At 45.9% G+C, this 22,141-nt stretch overlaps 1 protein-coding gene across 1 annotated transcript; it reads left to right on the plus strand.

Moving 5' to 3' along the window:
• Positions 1-919: 919 nt before the first annotated feature.
• On the plus strand, positions 920-17,408 carry LOC142092533 (E3 ubiquitin-protein ligase RBBP6-like). Its single transcript, XM_075172673.1, has 4 exons — positions 920-1,256; positions 1,350-1,407; positions 2,899-3,871; positions 17,400-17,408. The coding sequence occupies exons 2-4, from the start codon at positions 1,358-1,360 to the stop codon at positions 17,406-17,408; spliced, it is 1,032 nt and encodes a 343-aa protein (XP_075028774.1). The 5' UTR covers positions 920-1,256; positions 1,350-1,357.
• Positions 17,409-22,141: the final 4,733 nt, after the last annotated feature.

Here is a 22,141-nt window from a genome sequence, read left to right on the forward strand (position 1 = left end):
TGGAGTTCCTTTCCCAGAAAGAAAAATCTCTTCCCACTGGTAACTTCTTCCCTCTCTCACTGCAGAAATTAAATTGTGGACATTTGGTAAGAAAAAAAAAATAGTTTGGAAGGTAGCCACCAGGAGAAATTGGTCTCTGTTAGCGCTGTCCCTAAACATGTCCTTGGTTCTGTAAACTCAGGTGAAGTTTTACTCTAAAATGTGAAAAACTGTCCAAGTGGTGTACACATTTAAGCTTTTGAGAAAATGTAAGTATTTCAGAAAAACAGAGGAACATAAGATAAAGCAGCTCCAAACGGTTCCTTACTCTGACCTCCTCAGTGCAGACTGGCTTAGCATGGAGGCAATGTGTTGTAAAAAGTTTTCTGTTTTATTATGCATTAAATGCCATATTGAATTTTGGTCTATTCCTAGTAATGTCTTGTGGGTTTTGGATGTGTTTTGTAAACCGCTTGGGTTCAAACAAAGTAGTCAAGTATCTGTAAAGTCTTCTGTAAATGTTAATGGAAATGATTTCATAGATGTCGATCTGGATTATGTTACAGTTGAGAAAAAGCTGTGTATATGAAACAGCCCTTTAACAAAATGCTGAAACAAGTTGGTTGCTTTTGTGAATGAATGCATCTAAAACCAAAACCATGAGTGGCTGATCTGAATGATAGGTGCTTGAGGGTCCAAATCATTTACAGTCACTCCCTTAGACCCTGCTTGTATCTGTACTAGTGTGTAATAAAAACAGTTGAACAAATACTACTTTAAAAAAATCAGCTGGCTTCAATAATTTGTGAATGTGTGAAACAGACTGAAATCTTCCTGTTCCTATAAACTAAGAAAATACTGCTGTGTGCTGACACGAGCGGCTGTTTTAAAATGCACTTGGTAGCACTTCTGTGTTTCTGTCATGGATCTCGTTTTGTAGGAGCTGTAACATAGACTTCTTCCATTTATAAAATGTAGTTACTCGGAGACGAACTTTACCCTGAGCCTGCAATTTACATTTACCCTCTGGCAAAGGAGAGGTGGGATTCATTTCTCTCATAGAAAATGATATAGCCAACTCTGGTGACTTACTGTGGTCTGCAACAAACGGATAGTTCGGCATTTAATCCACATTCTTCTCCACGGGAGAGTTGGTTAAAACCTTCAGAACTCAAGCCTACTAATGGTTTTTTGAGATGTCTATCAGGTTCCCGTACAAAGACAACCAGCATTACCAAGTCTTCTGGGCCCCCAAGGACAAGCAATACCCACAACTGGTAAGTAACTGTAACTTCAGAATTTCTTTAAAAAAATTACCTTCAGAGGAACTGAATGGGATTTCTTTCTTTTTCCTCTCCCCGCTCCAAAAGGTCATCCAATGAGAGCCAGTCCAGTTCGCTCAGCAGGTGGCAGACCAGGCTGGGAAGTGTAAGTATTCTACAGAAATTCAATAGATGACTACCTGTCACCTGTTAAAAGAGGCTGTATAACGCATAACTTATACAACAGCTGATTTATAATGAAGCAAGTATGCACAGATAGTTGTGGAGAATCCAAGTGGTAATTAATTTTTAAATGGCTTCATTTGAATTGGCTTTTACAAAGGGCATCTGTGCTTCCACTAAGGTTATTTAAAATAAAACTCCGGTACATGACTGAAAACAGGACTCTGAAAAATGAACGCTTTTTGAGGAAACCATAATTACCTATAAAAATTAAAGATAATTAAAGGATCAGATGGAAAGCCACCTTTTCCATTACTGGCTGAATAGGGCTGAAGAAATTGATTTCCCAATAGGAATCAGCCTCCAACATTCTTTTTTTAACAACTTAGTTGATACTGAACGAGCAACTGGTTGGAAAAGTCAACACTGTTCTTGTATGACAATTTTGAATTTCTTCAATTTCGTCATCTCACATAGCCAAGACGCTTTCTCTCAGTTGGAGAGAGAGGAGTCTGTTTTACCTATTACTGCAGCGTCAAGCTAGTCCTTCCTTTTGCTATATGTTTGTTATAGATAGATTGTAAGAGTGCATTGTGTTTATAAAATCTTAAAGGTAAATCAAAAGAAAAACCAGGATCCATCCCACAGGTTGTCTGATATCTCCAATTCAGTCAGCAAGAAAACAACAATTCAGGGACAGGACCAGGCCAAATACCTCATGATGAGGCAACAACATAGGAAGCGTATGTGGAAGAAGTTAAAAGAAGTTCCAGAGAAGGTTAGTTAATATCTGTGCAGTACTTGGAAGATCAGAAGTGTGATGTATTAAGTGTACCAAGGAGTGGCAGAGGAGCAGTGGGCACTTGGCCCACGGGAGATGGGAGTCTCTTTCAAGTGTGGGCAGCCTCCATCCACAGGTGCAAAGGCGAGTATAAGGAGAGAAGACTGAATGAACTGTTGGGGGTGAGGATGTGGAAGGCAAGTATGAGGATCAGGAAATGAGCGTAGTCTCTAATGAACAGAAAGCAGGGAGAAAAATGCTTATGTTGGCAGGATGCCATTGGCCTCCCTTATCTAGGGAGGAGTTTTACAGAGAACAACGGAGACTTAAAGAGGAGGAAGTATTTGGCTCAATGAAGTTGCCTTGGTTTTCATGTTTGTATTTCAACAGCATATCGGACTGCAGTTACACCAAAGTGCATCTGACGTAAGGAAAAATGACAGTGTTTTTTCCAATAGAATTTTTCGTTGCAGGTAGTAAACATGCATAACTAAAACAAGACAAATGGAATTGAAAAATTTTATCAAATTCCTCAATTTGCAGTAGCATTATGTCAGCAGCTGAAGGAAGCTTTGACATAAGCGTATGGAGAGGAGAAAAAACCCAAACCAAATTTGGGAGGAAAAACATTGGGGAGAATGACTGTTTTGAATTAACTTCATTTCTTTTTTTGTGTGTTGTGGTTTTTTCCAGGTCCAAGTCTCCTTATAGTGCTTCACCTTACTCTACAAGTTCGTCTACCTGCTCCACATCAAGATCAGGTTCTTCCCGCACTCGCTCCTACTCTCCATCATTTAGTCCTTCCCATTCTCGTTCCTACTCGCGATTGCTGCCGTATCCAAGAGGAGGCAAAGGGAAGAGGCGTAACTATCGTTCTAGGTCAAGGTCACCCCCATACAGAAGATGCCATTCACGGTCAAGGTCTCCAGCATTTAGAGGCCAGTCTCCCACTAAACAGACTATACCTCAAGGGGAAGGAGGAAGGGAGTATTTTAACAGATACAGAGAAGTTCCACCATATGATCTGAAAGCTTACTATGGCAGATCTCTTGACTTTAGAGATCCATTTGAAAAGGCAAGGTACAGGGAATGGGAAAGGAACTACAGAGAATGGCATGGAAAGTTTTACAAGGGCTATGCTGTTGGCGCTCAACCTCACCCTCCAGTAAACAGAGAGAACTTTTCTCCAGGTAGGTTTGGTCCACCTGGGACCAGACAAGAGAATTCACCATATGCTCGGGGACGTAGGGAGGATTATCCTGCTTGGCAGAGCCCCCAAAATCACAATATAGCTGGAAATTACCCTGAAAAACCTTCTGAAAGAGAGAGCCATGGCATCAAGGATCCTACAAAATCAAAAGAGAAGGAGGTGAAAAATCCACTGGGAGATGGCCAAGGAAATAAGCATAAAAAGAGAAGAAAAAGGGATGAGGATGAAGGATTTCCCAATGCTGAGTTGTTAGCAGGTGCGAGAAAACCAAGAGAGCCAGTTCCAGCAGAAGACGTTAAAATGGACTCCCTGTTCATGGTCCCAAGCAGAGATGATGCCACCCCTGTGAGAGATGAGCCTATGGAAGCAGATTCTATTGTTTTCAAACCGATGTCTGAAAAGGAGAAAAAAGAGAAGGATAAGCCAAAAGCAAAAATTGACAAGACAAAGCGGAAAGTAGAAGTGGCTGTTCCTCCTAAGACAGACAATATAATAAAACTAGCTAAAGCTTCCTCGAACGGAAATCTCCTCGAACGGAAGAGAGAAAGCAAGAAGAGAGAACGGAAGAGAGAAAGCAAGGATTTAAAGAACCTGACTTGCTGCCCTGATATTGCTCATTTACATCAGTTATAGGTGTTTGTGATTAAGTTTAGGGTTAGGGTTAGGGTTAGGGCTTAGTGTTACGGTGAGGGTTAGGTTTAGGGTTAGGGTTAACATTAGGGTTAGGGCTTATCATTAGGTTTATGGTTAGGGGTTGGGGTTAGGTTTAAGGTTAGGGTTAGGGTTAGGCTTAGGGTTATCGTTAGGGTTAGGGATAGGGTTGGGGTTAGGATTATGGTTTGGGTTTAGGGTTAGGGATCGGGTTAGGGTTTCATTTTAGGGTTAGGTTTAGGGTTAGGGTTAGGGCTTAGGGTTACGGTTAGGGTTAGCGTTAGGGTTAGGGTTAGGGTTAGGGTTAAGGTTAGAGTTAGGGCTGGGGTTCAGGGTTAGGGTTAGACTTTGGGATATGGGTTAGTGTTAGGGGTTAGGGTTAGAATTAGGGTTAGGGCTTGTCATCAGGGTTATGGTTAGGGGTTGGGGTTATGGTTAGGGTTAGGGTTAGGGCTTAGGGTTAGGGTTAGGGTTATCGTTAGGGTTAGGGATAGGGTTGGGGTTAGGATTATGGTTTGGGTTTAGGGTTAGGGATCGGGTTAGGGTTTCATTTTAGGTTTAGGGTTACGTTTAGGGTTAGGGTTAGGGCTTAGGGTTATGGTTAGGTTTAGGGTTAGGGTTAAAGTTAGGGTTTGGGTTAGGGTTTAGGGTTAGGGTTTAGTTTTAGGGTTAGGGTCATGGTTAGGGTAAAGGTTAGTGTTAGGTTTAAGGTTAGAGTTAGGGCTGGGGTTCATGGTTAGGGTTAGAGTTCGGGATATGGCTTAGGGTTTGGGGTTAGGGTTAGCATTAGGGTTAGGGCTTATCATTAGGGTTAGGGTTAAGGTTAAGGTTAATGTTAGGGCTGGGGTTCAGGGTTAGGGTTAGAGTTTGGGTTACGGGTTAGGGTTTGGGGTTAGGGCTTAGGGTTAGGGTTAAGTTTAGGGTTAGGGTTAGGGTTAGGGTTAGGGATTAGTGTTATGATTAGGGGTTACGGTTGGGTTTATGCTTATGGGTCAGGATTTCAGTTTGGGTTAGGGTTAGCATTAAGTATTAGGATTAGGTTTAGGGTTAGGGTTGCAGTTTAGTTTTAGGGTTAGGTTTTGCGTTAGGGTTAGGGTGAGGTCTTACGGTTATGGTATTAGGTTTGTGGTAGCATTAGGGTTAGGGCTTAGTGTTATGGTTAGGGGTTACATTGGGTTTACGCTTATGGGTTAGGATTTCAGTTTGGGTTAGGGGTAGCATTAATTTTTAGGGTTAGGGTTTAGGTTTAGAGTTGTGGTTTAATTTTAGGATTAGGTTTTGCATTAGGTTTAGGGTGAGGTGTTTTGGTTACAGTATTAGGTTTGGGGTAGCGTTAGGGTTAGGGTTAGGGTCATTAGGGTTCAGGTTGGGGTTCAGGGTTAGGGTTAGGTTTCAGGATTACAGTTAGGGGTCGGGGTTAGGATTAGCATCAGGGTTAAAATTAGGATTAGGGGTTAAGGTTAGGGTTATGGTTGGGGTTAAGGTTAGGGTTATGGTTTGGGTTAGGGTTAGGCCTAGGGTTATCGTTGGGATTAGGATTATGTTTCAGGTTTAGTGTTAGGGGTAGGATTATGGGTTCGTTTTAGGGTTAGGGTTAGCGTTAGGGTTAGGGCGTAGGGTTACAGTTAGGGATAGGCTTAGCGTTAGGGTTAGGGTTTGGGTTAGGGGTTAGGGTTAGGGTTTAGTTTTAGGGTTAGGGTTAGGGGTAGGGGTAGGTGTAGGGGTAGGGTTATGGTGATGTCTTAAGATTACGGTTTGAGGTTGAGTTAGCATTAGGGTTACGGTTAGAATTAGGGGTTCGGTGTTATGTGAGGGTTAGTTTTATGGTTCCGTTTAGGTTTAACGTTAGGGTTATGCCAAAGTGTTAGTGTTACGGTTTGATGTTAGGGTTAGGGTTACGGTTTGGGGTTAGGGTTAGCGTTAGGATTTTGTTTTAGGGTGAGGTTTCGTCTTAGGGTTAGGGTTAGGGCTAGGGTTAGCTTTATGATTCAGGTTAGGCTTAAGGTTAGGTTACGGTTAGGGTTAAGTGTTCGGTTTAAGGTTAAGTGTTAGGCTTAGGTTAGGGTTAAGTGTTAGGTTTAGGGGTAGGGTTAGGGTTAAGGTTAGAGTTAGGGTTAGGATTAGAGTTAAGGGTTAGAGTTAGGATTCAGTGTTAGGGTTAGGGTGAGGTCTTAATGTTACGCTTAGGGTTTACAGGTAGCGTTAGGGTTAGGTTTAGGGTTAGTGTTTGCATTAAGGTTAGGGTTAGGGTTTAGGACTAGGTTCAGGGTTAGAGATAGGGTTCGGTATTGGAGTTAGCGTTAGTATAAGGGTGAGGTCTTAGTGTTACAGTTAGGGTTTACAGGTAGCATTAGGGTTAGGGTTAGAGTTAGGGTTAGGGTCATTAGGTTAAGGTTAGGGTTGGGGTTCAGGGTTAGGGTTAGGGTTTGGGATTAGGGTTAGGGTTCGGGTTTAGGGTTAGCATTAGGGTTAGAGCTTTATGATTCAGGTTAGGCTTAAGGTTAGGTTAGGGTTAGGGTTAAGTGTTCGATTTAGGGTTAAGTGTTAGGGTTAGGGTTAAGGTTAGAGTTAGGCTTAGGACTGGAGTTAAGGGTTAGAGTTAGGGTTCAGTGTTAGGTTTAGGGTGAGGTCTTAATGTTACGCTTAGGGTTTACGCATAGCATTAGGGTTAGGTTTAGGGTTAGTGTTAGGGTTAAGTTTAGGGTTAGGGTTTAGGGTTAGGATTGGGGTTCAGGGTTAGAGTTAGGGTTCGGTCTTGGGGTTAGAGTTAGTATTAGGGTGAGGTCGTAGTGTTATGCGTAGGGTTTACGGGTAGCATTAGGGTTAGGGTTAGGGTTAGGGTTAGGTTGGGGTTCAGGGTTAAGGTTAGGGTTCGGGATTAGGGCTAGAGTTCGGGGTTAGGGTTAGGGTTAGGGTTTAACGTTAGGGTTAGGGGTTAAGGTTAGGGTTATGGTTAGGGGTTAGGTTTAGGGTTAAGGTTAGGGTTATGTTTAGGGTTAGGCTTAGGCTTAGGGTTAGCATTAGTTTTACGGTTGGGTTTAGGATGGTTCGGGTTTAGGGTTAGGGATAGGGTTAGGGTTAGAGTTAGGGTTAGGTTTACGGTTAGGGTTAGCATTTGGATTAGGGTTGGGGTTCAGGTTTAGGGTTAGGTTTCGGTGTTAGGGTTAGGGTAAGGATGAGGTCTTAGTGTTATGCATAGGGTTTACGGGTAGCATTAGGGATTCGAGTTAGGGTGAGGGTTTGGTGTTAGTGTTAGGATTGGGGTTCTTATTCTTGATTCTCTCTCCCTCTCTTTCTCTCTCTCGTTGTTTTAATTACAAATTATTATTATTATTATTATTATTGTTATTGTTATTGTTATTATTATTACTATTATTGTTGTTGTTGTTATTATTATTGTTATTATTATTGTTATTATTATTGTTATTATTATTACTATTATTATTATTGGTGTTATTATTGATATTATTATCGTGGTATTGGTATTACTATTATTACTGTTACTAGTATTACTATTATTGCTATTATTATTTTATTTCAAGTATTAAACTCTTCTTATCTCTACCCGTGAGTTTTCTTGCTTTTGCTCTTCTGATTCTCTCCCCCATCCCATTGCTGGGCGGAGGGCGAGTGAGCGGCTGTGTGGTGCTTAGTTGCCCGCTGGGGTTAAACCATGACAGGGGTCCACCACAAAGATGGTTGCCATTCTGTCACATCCTCTGAGCTAAAAGTGGCTCATCCTGGGACATGGTGCCACCCACGCACGCAACCTGCAGTCCAGAAGTACCCCTGAAAAGACCTCGACGGCCTGCATTAACACACCGGCATGCACTTCAGATGTAAACACTGCCAAGTCATCTCTTATTTGCAACAGATACGGAGGACCAAATTCTGCAAATCTAGCCTTACTTCTACTGAAAATTTCCTTACAGACAGCTCATCTTCTCTTTCTGTAAACTGTAGTGAAGACCTGTTCTAGCGCAAAGGCTTGAACCCTGCCTACGGTGAAGAAGCCCCAGGTTTCTTTCCTCACTGCTGTCTTGCTTCCCAAAAATCAATCAATACCAAAAGCTCTGTATGAACGTTGCACAAAAAAGCCAATTGCAAATGCTTTTACTTGCTTCTAGTTTTGTCAGGGAAGGAACTAGCTTCTCCCGCTAGTTTTGCTACAGTTTCATGACCTTTAAAGACGCCACTTCTTACCTTTGCTACGCCAATACAGCCTCACAGCTCAGCAAAATCATACTGCAGGTAGGAAACCTTCACCGTACAAAGACAGGCACGCTACAGGAATACGTCACTCTCAAAGAACAGACTCTTGCAACCACTCCTCCCTTTGCTTAGCAAAGTTTAGGGCGTGTTAGAAAACAACAACAACAACAACAAAAGAGCAGGGTTCTCTCTCACATTTTACGGAGCCCATGATATCAGCTGTTCAACATTAAGTCCAACTCCAGCCTGAACCCCAGAATAAGAAATGCCATCTTAAAATGTCTGGAAAAAGGGAGGGCTTTGAAGTGGCAAGACCAGAGAACGTTCACGAAAGCACCATCATGGAAGTACACATCCCTTATCACAGACCAACTGCACGGTGACCTAAGTGAGTGACGTTGTCTGCTCATTTGCAGCTCAGGGTCTCTTTTTTCATTAGCGCCGAGCACGTAGGTTGGAATTGGAGCTGAGAAGAAAACCATATGCAGTCAGTCTGGTCTCGTTCAAGTTCACGTTTACTAGGAATCACAGCAGGTCCCATCTGTCTCTCCAGACCCCAACACCACTTCTGTGCAGCGTCCCGAGGAGCAATGAGTGCAGAACAAGAAACCTTCCTTCAAAATAAGGCCCACAGCCTGCTCTTTCAACAGGACGCACAGAGCACCAGCTGAGAACAACCTCTGCTTTAACTATGCCTAGCTCCGCTGCCTACGTAAGGAGACCAGCTCCTAAATGATCCCTAGCCCTAAAACCACCGATCTTCCCTAGGGCAATGCTAAGGAAATACCAGAGCCCAGGGACACCTGGTCGTTCAGCTTAAGTTGACGGGGAGAAGGACAGTGGACTAGAAAGAGAAAAATATGATGAGAGAAAAGAGAGAGGAGCTGAGAGAGAAACAAAGGTACGGGGAAAAGGCTAGGGAGATGGAGAAATCAAGAGAAATAGGGATGAGGAGCCCTGCAGAGAGATGGAGGAAGAAAAAGTAGGGTCAAGGAGCAGGACAGAGAGGCAGAGATGGGGGTGGGGAAGGAGAGGAAGAAGGAAGGGGGGGCTAGGGAAAGACAGGGACAGGGAGCAGGACGTCCAGATGGAGAAAGAGAAGGAAGGACAGGGAGCAGGACAAAGGGACTGAGAAATAAAGAGAGGGTCAGATCCTGATGGAGACCAAGAAGGGGGGAAAAAGCCAGCAACGGGCTGGAGGACAGAGACAGGGGAAGAGGAAAAGAGGACTGAGAAGCAGAAAAGAGGAAGAGAGAACAAATAAAAGGGAGAGCCAGCTGGACGGGGCAGGGGAGTACAACAAGAAACGATGGGACAGGCAGCGGGACAGAGAAACAAAGACAGAAAAGATGGGGACAGGAAGCAGGGCAGAGGGACAGCGAGAGGAAAAAAGGGGCAGGGAGCAGGACAGAGGTGGAAAAAGAAGCAGCAGGAACAGAGGGGGAGAGAGAAGAAAAAGAAAGGTGGGAAGAAGGATGGGGGGCAGAGAGGGAAAGACAAGGAAAGGGAGTAGGACACAGATTGTCAGGGAAAGACAAGGACAGGGAGCAGGACAGGGCGACACAGAGAGAGAAGAAAGGCACAGGGAGGCAGGACAAAGGGAAAGACAGGCAAAACTAAGGGACGGGGAGCAGGACACAGATGGAGGTAAAAGAGCCTGGGCTGGGCAGCAGGACAGAGAGATGGAAGGAAAAAACAGCACTGGGCGGCAGGACAGAGATGGAGTGACAAATAGCCGCGGCAGGGAGCAGGACAAAGTGAGAGAGGGGGGGAACCTGGAAAGGGAGTAGGACAGAAAAATAGGGTGGGGGAGAGACAGGGAGCGGGACAGAGAAACAGAGAGAGACTTAGAGGGCCAGGGAGCAGGGCAGAGAGATGGAGCAAGAAGGGGAACAGAGATGGGCGGCAGAACAAAGGGAAGGAGAGACAAGAACGGGGAACAGGGAGCAAGACAAAGGGACAGGAGAGGAAAAAACCAGTGACGGGTGCAGGACCGAGATGGAGGAATTTAAAAGAAGAGGCCAGAATGTCAGCGAGAGAAAAAAGGAAGAGGGGGCAGGACACCACTGGAGGACAAAACCAGCTGTGATGGGCAGTGGGACAGAGAGACGAAGAAAGGAAAACTAGAGAGCGAGAGAGAGAGGAAAGAAGGCACAGCCAACTGGACAGGGGGGTTTAGTGAGAAAGGGTGGGGCAGGGAATGGGACAGAGAGAAAGAGAGAAAAGAGAATAAGGACCGAAGGACAGCAAGAGAAAGAAAAGGACAGGGATCTGGACAAAGATGGAGAAAGAAGCAGCAGGAAAAGAGGAAGAGAGGCAGAAAGAGGGAGACGGAGGCAGGAAGAGAGAGAGAGCTAAGGGCTAGGGGCAGGATAGAGATCGCAAGAAAACCTGCGGTGGGCAGAAGAAAGGAGAGGGAATAAAAAGGAATAGGGGCAGGGAGAAGGACAGAGTGACAGCCAAGAATAACAACGAAGAGAAAGAGAGGAAGAGGGACAGTGAGCAGCACAGAGGGATGGGGAAAGAAAGAGAGGTCTCAGGAGCCCTGCAGAGAGATGGAGGAAGCGGGGAGGGGAAGGGTCAGGGAGCAGCAGAGAGAGACAGAAGAGAGATGAACAGGAAGAAGGACAGGGCCAGTGGGATACAGAATGGAAAACCGCAGTGACAGTGAGCAGGGCGGGGGGGGAGGCAGAGAGAGAGAGAAGCAGAAGGAGGGAGAAGGGAAGACAAGGGCAGGGAGCGGGACATACAGGCAGAGAGAGACAAATCACGACAGGGAACAGGCCAGAGAGACTGTGAAAAACAGCGCGGGATGCAGACCAGGACAAAGAGACAGAGAAGAAACAACAGCAGTGTGCTGCAGGGCAGAGACAGAGGAAGGCAAAAAGAGGGACCGGGAGCAGGAGGGAGGGGCAGCAAGAAAAAGACAGGGGCGGGTAGAGGGACAGGGAAAGAGGGACTTGGAGAAGAGAGGACGGGGAGCAGAACACAGCAATAGAAGAAGAGAGGTATGGGGAAGTGAAAAAAATGACATAGAGGGAAATGGGAGGGGGGGGCTGGGAGGGACTGCGATGCAGAAGAGGGGTGACACGGCCCCGAGGGGCTGGGACTCACCGCAGCTCCCGCTCTCTGCACTGCCAGGCAAATGTTACAGATCAAGCACTTCTTTCTCTGTCCGTCTGTGCTCTCCTCCCTTCCTCTTCGGTAGCTCCACTTGCGTGCCTGTCCTCACCTCAGCTGGGCCGCAGCTGGAGCAGAGCCCGCACCTCCCAAGACCAACATGGCTGCCCAGCAGCCCCGTGCCCCGGGCCTACAGCTCCCGACATGCCCCGGGAACCAACATGGCCGCCTGGCAGCCCGTGCCCCGGGCCTACAGCTCCCAGCATGCCATGGGGCGCGGCTTCCGGCTGCCTGGCCTGAGAGGCGGCTCAGGGCCACGCCAGGGCTGGGGCGCTGCTTCCTGGATCCCGTGGCAGCGATGGGCACAGGGACAGGCTGCCAGATCCCGGGGCCAGGTACGTGTGCGGGCTGTCAGGGTCACCCCTGCCTGTTTTTTCCCAGCGAAGCCCCAGGAGGTGCCGAGGCTGCAGCCCTGGGGCCGAGGCTCCAGGAGCCGGGCATTTCTGCGGGCGCTGCTCCCTGCCAGGCCCCGCCGCCAGCTGCCGGCTGCCTGGGGCTTCTCCCCGTTGTCTCCAGCTCTGCTTTCTGCCAGCGCTGGGGGCTCCGCAGGACATCTTGCCCACTCCCCGCCACCGTGCTGACCCACGTCTGCAGCTGGTCTGTGGTGTCCACGTCAGACAGCTCATTTGGGGGTGGCAGGTCTCTCCTGAAGCACCCTGGGAACGGGGACAGAGCAAACCCCATCCCTCCCTTCCGATCTTTGTCCCCAGGGAGACCCAGTGGAGACGGACCGTGCGCTGGAGAGCGTCCTGCAGGGAGGTGACAGCCGTTGGCAGAGAGGTGCTGAGAGCCACCTGACAGCAAAGGCGTCCGGTGGCCGCAGAGCATCCCAGGTGAGCTGTGAGTTCCCCCGTGAGAGACCCTGCTCCCAGGGAGCACCTCCCCAGAGAGCAAAGGCCGTATCCAGCCAGCTGGTGCTGGGTACGGCTACCCCAAGGGGTCTTCGCAGGGGGGACGGGGTCACCTGCCTGGTGGCTCTGACACAGACATGATGAGCTGAAGCCCTGTGGCCATGGCTGGCCGGTTCAAAGTCTCCGAGTGCCTCCGCCTTTCTCCCCAGGAGTGTCCAACCTGGGCACTTTTTCAGGGCGTGACGGATGATGTGAAGATGGATGCTGGTGCTGTCTGGTGGATCTTCCACTTGGGCACGGTGGGCACCCCCACTTCAGAGTTGTGGTGTCTGAGATCTGGGGCCACCTGAAGAGAGAGACCTCCAGGGAGTTTGTGTTCAATGTTTTGATATCTTGGGGCTACAATGTGCTAGGGCTATGGGGCGCTAGGGTTCCAGCGTGCTAGGGTTATGGGGTTTGAGGGTTATGGGAGTTTACGCGATTTAGGATTAAAGCATGTTATTGTTATGGTCAGGATCTGGGTTTGCAAGCGCTGGGTTCCTGGGGTTAGGTTGGTTTTGCCTTATGTTGTGTTCTGGGTGGTCTTTTTTTTGGAAAGTCCTTTTGTAGCTTGCTTGCATTTTTAGGGTTTGGAGAGGGGTCTTTGGTTTTTGTGTGATGTGTCTTCTGCTTGTTTTTTTGCTGTCCTTGTGGTTTGTGTTGCATTTTCTGTCTTGTGACCACCGTTTGTGGTCTAATCTGTGTGACCGGGCCGGGCAGTGTCACTTCTGTTGTGGTCCAGCTCATTTCCACTGAGTCACTAGGGAGGTGGTTAGGTATGGAGGGCTTGCAGTTTGTGGAGAATGACTGCCAGACGACCGACAGCCACTTCTGGGGTGTGGGAGGAGTTCGGGTCCATAGGTAATGACTGCCGGAGGACTAAGTGTACTTCTCAATTTGTGTGGACTCCCAAAGAAATGGTGGGATGCCACCAGCGGCACAGAAGGACAAGGGCTTCCCCAAGGGTACATGGCTTGTTGGTTATTGCTTTTGAGTAAGCAACTGAGTAATTTTGAGTAAGTCTTGTGAGGGGTAGTGGACTCAAGGGGAGACCTTGTGTTCCTCATCAGTGCCTCAGGGGTTTCCTGTCATGTTTTGTTTGTTTGCTTTTTGTTTGCTGTGCTGAATTTAAAAGGCTTATTGTAGCTCTTTGGATTTCTGTCCTTAAAGGAAGTCTCTAGGATTTCTACCCAGGAGCGAGATGTCCAGAAGGGACTGTCCTTGTACACTGATGTCAGCCTTCCGTCTAGAGCACTGTCTGGTGGTGGTGTATTTTAATGGTAATGTAACTCAAATGCATCTTAAATATACAAGCTTTGCCGTTGTTCCCGCTATGCCTGGGGGACGATTCTCAGCAGCTCATAAACAGTGTGTTCTGCTGTGCTTTACCCGTTAGAAATAATCTGTCACCAGAAATGTCTTCCTGCCTGGGGGACGATTCTTAGCAGCTCATAAACAGTGTGTTCTGCTGTGCTTTACCCGTTAGAAATAATCTGTCACCAGAAATGTCTTCCTTAGTGCCTGCACAGAGCAAGAACCTCCAGTAGCAAGGGCATGCTGACCCTTGGGCAGCTTCAAAGCGATGGATAAATGTAAATAGGTTAAAAATCCAGTCCTATGGTAGCAGTGTGTGCGTCAAAGTTCACCTGACTCTCCACGCTTACTCAGCCTGTCACAAATTTTTGCGGGTAAGGGTGGATGAAGTCAGTATAAGCAGGTGTTGTAACTGGCCAGGCAGATCATCTAAAGAAACGAAACGTTACCTTTGCTTGGAGTGCATGCCTTTAGATATGGGGGTGTATTGCCTTTCCTTCCCTGGTGTGAGCACAGAGAACTGAGAGGTGTTTCCATCGGGGGGAGGGAAACCCATCCAACAGTCATCACAAGCCTCAGAGCACGTGGTCCTTGATGGAGGCGTAAGTGCTTGGGACAGTTTTACTTCTAAGCCCTAAGCCCTAAGCCTAACCCTAAAACGAAACCCTAAGCCTATCCCTAACCCTAAACCCGAACCATAATCCTAACCCTACCCCTAACGATACCCTAAGCCTAACCCTAACCCTAGCCCCTAACCCTAACATTAAGATAAGGCCAGGAAGCAGGACGCGGCGATAGAAAAAAGAGAAGGAGAGGGAGCAGGAGAAAGAGATGGAGAGAAAGGAAAAAATAGCAGCAGGCTATAGGACAGACAGGGAGGAATTAGAAACTACAGACAGGGAGAGAGACAGAGAAAGAGAAAGCAAAAAATAGTGATGGGCTAAAGGCAGAGAGGGAGGAGTTAAAAAATGGGGGCAGGGGACTGGTCTGTGGCCATAAACATAAATGGTCATTGGCTTCTTTGACTGAACTTTCCATGAATGCCACCAGATACACTCAAGCACCCTGAGATGTCCCCTCCCTTTGCCGGCCCTGCACCGCGGGCAGCCGAGCGCCACACGGCCAAGCCCGCTGCATCTGCCCCAGGCTGTCTTGCCCTGGCTGGCTGCTGACAGGAGGGGACACCAGGTGGTGACAGCCTGGGGGGTGACAGGACACCAGGCGGTGATGGGCCCCGGTGACAGGAGGGACACCGGGCAGTGGCAGGCCTGGGGGGTGGCAGGAGGGACACCAGGTGGTGACAGCCTAGGGCGGTGACAGGAGGGACACTGGGCAGGGACAGGCCTGGGGGGTGACAGGAGGGACACCAGGCAGTGACAGGCCTGGGGGGTGGCAGGACACCGGGTGGTGACAGGCCAGGGGACAGCAGGGAGACCAGCGGCCCGGGGTGGTGACAGGCCCGGGGCTGACGGGCCCCCCCTCCCCTCGGGGGCGCTTGGTGTTAGGATGAAGAGCGCGGGGCTGCCACGCCCACGTGACGCGGGCCTTTTGTCATAATGCGCTGGGTCACGTGAGGCGCGGGGGATGGGTGCAGTGTGCCGTTGCGTGTGCACAGTGACACGCTCGCAGCGGCCCGTGCGGTTGTCGCCCAGGAAGGCCATGGCGGAGTGCCGCAGCCTCTGAGCGCCGCCGGCCCGCTCGAGCTCAGCCCGCGCTGCTTGCCCTGGCCTCCTCGGTGGAGGAGGAACCGCCGCGGGCCCTCACCTGGCACAGCGGCCGCGACGCTGTCTGCCGCGGTAGACGCCATCACGGAGCAGGCACCTCCTGGCCCCAACCACGTCGTGCGTCCATTACAAGTTTGCCTCCAAGCTGAACCATGACATGGTCACCTTCAACGGCCTCCACATCTCCCTGTGTGACCTCAAGCACCAGATGATGGGCCGCGAGGAGCTGAAGGCGGCCAGCTGCGACCTGCAGATCACCAACGCCCAGACCAAAGAAGGTGCGTGGGGGCGGCGGGCGCGGGGCCTCGGGCACCGCCCGGCTGGCGGCGTCGCAGACCACCCTGCGTCGGCCGTGGCCTGTGGGAGCCGCGCTCTGCTCTTTGTGGGTCATCCCCACGTAGCGTGAGTCAGGCTGGGGCCCATATCAGGGCAGTATCAGGGCAGTACTGAAGTTTTATGGCAGAACATTTATGGTGGATATACGTAAGAAATGTTCTTAGAGACATCATAAATTCTTTTAAATCTAACAAATGGTGCTTGATTCTTAGAGATGATAATGGTTTCGTATTACTTAGTAGGATATTTCAGTTTGGTAATCTGCCATCTCGATAAGTTTGAATGTGATTAAAGACTTTGGGATGTGACTTTTCAGAAATAAAAAGACTTGTAAAGTGTTTTCATTCCTTAAACATTACATTTCTTTCCCCCCCCCCCCCCCGCCCCGTGGTTCTGTGACACTCTTACCACAGGCTTTTCTTTAAAATGTGTACTAGTGTTTTTTTTCCTCTTCCTGTTTCATGTGTTAAAACTTAAACAGAGTAGTATGTACACTGCGGTAACTGTAACTTCAGCCCTAGCCTTTAAAGTGGTTGGACCTAAAGCTTGCTGTTTATCTACAGACACTTAAACTATTTTCAGGAGCGTGTCTGTGAAGAGCCTTAACAGCACAACGTTAGGGGTCTTAGGGATGCCACCTGACAGGGCTTGACGAGGTATACAGTATCTTTGGTTTTCAGACCATTGTTCTGATTCGCTCTGCAAAGGTAAGGGCTTTGAATATTTAAAACTGTAGGCAGATTACAGGGGATGCCTGCTGATAGCGCTTTAAAATATTTAGTCCTATCCAGCTTGTGTAAGTACAATAGAAAAAGCATTCTCATGGAGAGATCTTTGCATTTTAAGCTTACTCAGTCCAAGTGTCTCAGGTAGTTGGTTTTTTTTGTTTGGGCCTTATGTAAAAGGTCAGAAGGCTTTCCTCCGCTTCAGAAGACTAACAGGGTGTAAGCCAAGGCAAAGCATGGAGAGCTTCAGGCACACGCTGTTCCTGAAAGGCTTTTCAAGGCTGTCTTCCTAAGTAATTTCGTTTGGGCCTCTCTGCTCTGCAAAAAGGGAATCGATCGAACGAATTCTCGTCCCTTTGGTTAATTCAAACTAGATGATTAGCTTAAGAGGGGAGATACCACTTGAGTTTGAGCCAATTCTGCCCTACTTGTGAAAGCAAGCTCAAAAAAACCCCAAAATGTCTGTGATCCAAATTCTAGCACTGCCAGTTCTGTTTCCATTTAAACGTAAAGCCCTGAGCAGCTGAGAAGTGTGGTTGTTGATGGATTAAGCTCCAAGAAACAGGCAGAGGCGGCAGGCTCTCTTCTGTGTTCTGTCAGGCTTGAGCACTGGCAGCACAGGTGACTGGTTTTTAGTTAACAGCTATGAAAGCAATGGCGCAGAGTTCTCGTGCTTTAGCTAAGTGCCTGTTTGGTTGCAGGGCAAGCTAGTCAGACTTTAGAATCTGGTTTAGGCAGGGGAGACTTTGCTGTGGTTTGTTTTTCTCCAAAGATCTATGGGTTTTGTAGCCTAACGGAAGCAAAAGCAACTTTAAGCTAGGTCAGGAAAGAACCTCGTGCATTAGCAGACTCTCCTTTAGTGACCTTTGAGTCCATTTTGCTGTTGGCATTCAAACTGTTTTAAAAAAAGGAAAAAGATTTTGCTGCTTGTGTTTGATTCTCAAACCCCAAGATTTCTTGAAATATACTGCTGGCGTGTTGAGAGGATAAAAGCGTGATGTTACATATAAAATTTTGCTTTTGTATCTGTAAAGGGGTTTTCTGCGAAGTGCTATGTAATTACATATGAATATGCATTCTTACGAATTGACTGATGTTTTTCTCTGTATTTATGTTGTTTTCAGAATACACAGATGAGAATGTCCTGATTCCTAAGACCTCATCGGTAATTGTTAGAAGAATCCCTGTTGGAGGAGTTAAAGCTACCGGCAAAACCGATGTTATGTAAGTATCCATAAAGCATTGTATTCTTTGTTAGGGGTTCCAGTGTGTTAACTTTTTTATGGATATTAGTTTACAGAGGCGTTCTTTCTTGTTAAAGCTGCTGTTAATTTTTGTTGGCACGGGGTAGATTTTAGTGTATCTGTCCGAAAGTGGACTTACATTTTTAGGCCTGCTGGGACATGGGGTTCGAACTCCAACCATGGTAACTTTTAAGATTATTCTGTTGGGTTTGTTCTTGGGGTTGATTGTTCTGAGACCCAAGTTGTAGATCCTGTTTCCTCGACGTGCAGAGATTCCTTATTATATGTGTTTGCTTTTATGGCTTTTATAGTAAAGACAGATACGCATTGTAGCGTAAACGCATACTTTGTTCCCGTCTCAGAAGAGTCTGATTCTCAGTGTTTGACTATTTCTGGCATTTGGGGGGGATATGGCAGGTATTCTTACGCCCCGAATCTGGGTTTTTTGCATACTAGCTATAGAGGAAAGACCAAGGTTTACCAGTTGGCGAACGATGCAAACAAGAAGTTCCATTCGTAAGCGATTCCTATGCGTTTCCTCAAGACAATGTCCGTTTCAGGCAAGAGAAAAAGAACAATATCCTAAAGTGTATTGCCTTTTGTGCAAGTACGATGAAGAATAGTTAATCCTTTCCAAACTTGAAACTCAGTAAGCAGTTTAGCCTCTGTTTCGGGCACCCTCTCCTGGTATTGTAATGCTGCCCTAAAATGAGAGGATAGATGCTGCTAGCATCAAAGGTCAAATACATACCTGTATGTATAAGGGGATAAGGAAGGAATGGCACTGCTGTTCTAGCGTTGAAAATTAACCAGGCAGATTAGCTTTCTAGTCTTTCAGCTGTGAACATTGCAGAAACAACTGGTAGAGTGGTGAATGTTTGGGAATGATGAATGTATGCTGTAATGGTGGAGAGGCCTTCAAAAATGCGTTACTCTCCTTTTAGTACGCTCTTGAAGGTAAACGTATGAAGAATCCATGCTGTGGTAATCTAAAGGATGTCCTTGTACTTCCTCAACTTCAGGAGGTACGTGGCTGTCATTGCGAGCCTGGTGGTGTTCTAGCAGTGGCAGGGAGCATGCGCCTTTCTATTTGTACACCAATTGCACAGCAGCCTTTGAATTGCCTCTGCTCATGGGACACTTTGGATGATGTGTGAATTGTTTGTTAACGATATCAATGGTTGCATGGCTGATTCATGACGAGTAGCGTGCAGATACAGATCAATGAGTATGTGGAATCTCAGCAAGTTTTCAAATTTAATAAATATTTCCTAAAGTATCGTAGCATTTTCAAGATTATCTTGAAGCAAATAATGGCAACCAAGACCTTTTTTTTTTTGTCACAGGTCTCCTAGATCGCACAAAGGCCTAGGACCTGCTTTCAGGTGACATTTCTACTACTATTTTTAGTCCATATAGCATATGTAACACATTTAGTGTTTTGGCACTTTCATGGCTAAGATATCCGAACACAGTGCTTGGGCTTCCACAGAGAAACACTGTTCTAAAGACAATGCTGCTGACGTTGTTATTTGTCAGATGACTGATTTTTTTCACTTAAGTAAACGTGCACTTGGAAGTGTCTAGACTATCGCTGTTCTTTCTTAGAAACTAAAGGACTCTATCTGGTACCTATTTGTAATACTAGCGATACACAGATTGGCTAAAGTTACCTTCGTATTTTGATGGTTGATTATTTATGAACACAAAACTGTAGTACAGACTTCCTGGTTTTGATACTTACGTAGCAGAGACAAACTATCTGAGGACTTCCCCTTGCACGGTTGTGTTCTATATCTGTAAGCCTTAGAGTAATTTGTGACAAAGTAGAAATGGGATTCTGGGGGTTTTTTTTAGTTGCACTGAATGTACCGAGAGAGAACGGTTTATGTATATGAATAAATTTCCACATTCACTAGACTATCAGAACATAAAGTTTTGATGTTCAGGTTTTATAATCTGTTTTCAGTGCTTTCTGTTTTTGGTACAAGTGCTGTATTTGAAGTTCTGATCACCTTTATTTCTTCTTCTAGAAGTCAAACTGAGCCAGTAAGTGGAACATCAAAAGCAGTATGTAAAAACACAATCTCACACTTTTTGCTGCACGCTGCACTTAAGGTAGCCTTGGATTAATTTTCCAAACATTAACTGAATAGATTTTCCAGTAAAACATAGTGTATGTTGTAAATACAATGTATTTGATTCAGCATAGTAGAAACGGCGTAATGCCATCATTGGCACAGTTCTATCTAATGTGAATATTGGTGTTTGTGCCTAGTAATGCATTGTATTTCATACTGGATATGCTAGACTATTTCCTGAATGACTTTGTGTTGTACAGATAATGTACAATCGTTTTTAGATCACGTAGGTTCAAGGTCTGCACAACTGAACGTGGTTTTTGAAAATGTTATCAAAAACCACTGAGAAACCATTATTGTTAAACTTGGTACTGTTTCTTACTTTTGCCTTGGGGGTTCAAACAAATACCAAAACCAACATGTCCCACACGTTTTGAGGACAGTTCTGTGCAGCTAAATGCTTCCTTTTCATGTCCTTAAAGACTTGGGTATTTGTTCCTGAAACTGTATAATTGAAGTGATATTGTTTGGGCCCCTCTGAGTGCATAACTGTCTTTAATAGATTGCTGTCAATTTAAATATCGTTGCTACACAAAGTGGTATTCTAAAGTTCTACATTTGACCTTTCCGCTTTATCAGATGAAGCAGTTTAGTTTAATAGTTTGTCTGCAAATGAAAATACGTAAAACCCAGTGTACAAATTTTGGCACAAGGTTAGAGCCTGGTGCATTTGTAAAGGGTAAAATCCCTGTCATTTTTCTTAACCTCCGCCTGCAGTACATTTTTGGATCTGGGTGACTTCAGGGCTGGATGCTGCTTTAATTTCCCAAAGGCTAAGCTTTTCCTTAGGATACTGCCACTTTGAATTTACATTTGGAAAAGGGGCAGCGTTTTTCTTCAGGTTTGAAGACACTGTCGTTCTGCTGCTAAAACAGAAATAAGTAACACAAGGAAATACTTGGCTGATTAGTTTACAAACCACACTGAAAAGAAGTTTCCTGTAGTGATGCTTCCTTCTCAAATAAATATTTTTTTAAAATCCTTTCTAGCTGAAAATTGATAGCTTCCTTACCCCTTCGACTTTTAAGCAGCTGTGAGCATTTGACAAGGGTCCCTCTCTGAGATATTCTGGAGCAAGAAGTTGATCTCCAGCGGGTTTGGTTAGTTTAGCTGCTTCTCTTTAACCACATAGGCACTCTTAAGCTGTCACAGGTTTGGACTTTGTTTTGAACAAATACCAACTACACTAGGTTGGAAATGGCTCTTTCAGTGACACTCGGAGGATATAGTGCAGACTGTCAGACTACAGTAGAGGTTAACTATTGCTCTGTTTTTGATTGTAGAACTTGAATATGAGTTTAATTTTTTGTGAACAGATTGATGACTCTTCTGCATCTATTCCTCTGGCCCAGCTGACTAAGGTACATATATATTCTTAAAAAAAAAGTGTTTGCTTTGTATTTTTAAATCTTATACTGTGATCTCTAGCTGGATAACTGTTGTAATGTGACCAAACCTTTAATTTAATTTTCAATAATTTAAAGTATTTCTTTTAACTTTAAAATGTGTGTATATTTTGATACTATCCTGGTAAAGAGTAGTTGCCAGTTTGGGAAGATAGAAGGGGGAGGACCTTATCAGCCGCAACGTAGTGTTGCAGTATTACTCATCTTCAAGACACAAAGAAGAAGCACTTCAGAAGCTGTTTACCGTTTTTCATACTTTTCGTTCATTTTGCATTGGAAACTAACACAATTTTCACAGAAGAATTTAATTGGCTGTAAGTGACGGACATTTCAGGGGGGTTTGCAAGAGCCAAAATAGAAGCGTTTCTGGAACACGGACAACTGCATGGCTATTTTTGAATTTCTAGGCACTACAGTTATAGATCCATGCTTTGAATGCTGCACAATTTCATACACTGTAGTATATATACAGTGGACAACACAATCTAATTTGTTTGATCGCAGACTGTGTAAATTGTGTAAATGCACCTAATTGTTTACAGGAAAATACTGATGCATATGTGTGGCATATTAGCAAACGTGACCTTCTGAAACTGTTGTAATGCCATGTTTTGCTATGGAACTGCCTGCATTTTTTGCTCAACAACATGTAACTTTGGCTGGGATTGCACTTTGTGAAAAGGCGTAGTGCTAGCCAATTAAATTACTAGTCTTTGAAGTTACAAAGATTAGAGAAGGCAGGGCCTAATGCAGAGGAGCTAGTTCTTTCTTCTGAAAATAAAGGCTGGAGTTCCTTTCCCAGAAAGAAAAATCTCTTCCCACTGGTAACTTCTTCCCTCTCTCACTGCAGAAATTAAATTGTGGACATTTGGTAAGAAAAAAAAAATAGTTTGGAAGGTAGCC

This window comes from Calonectris borealis, chromosome 24 (assembly GCF_964195595.1).
Source record: "Calonectris borealis chromosome 24, bCalBor7.hap1.2, whole genome shotgun sequence".
NCBI classification, from domain to species: Eukaryota; Metazoa; Chordata; class Aves; order Procellariiformes; family Procellariidae; genus Calonectris; species Calonectris borealis.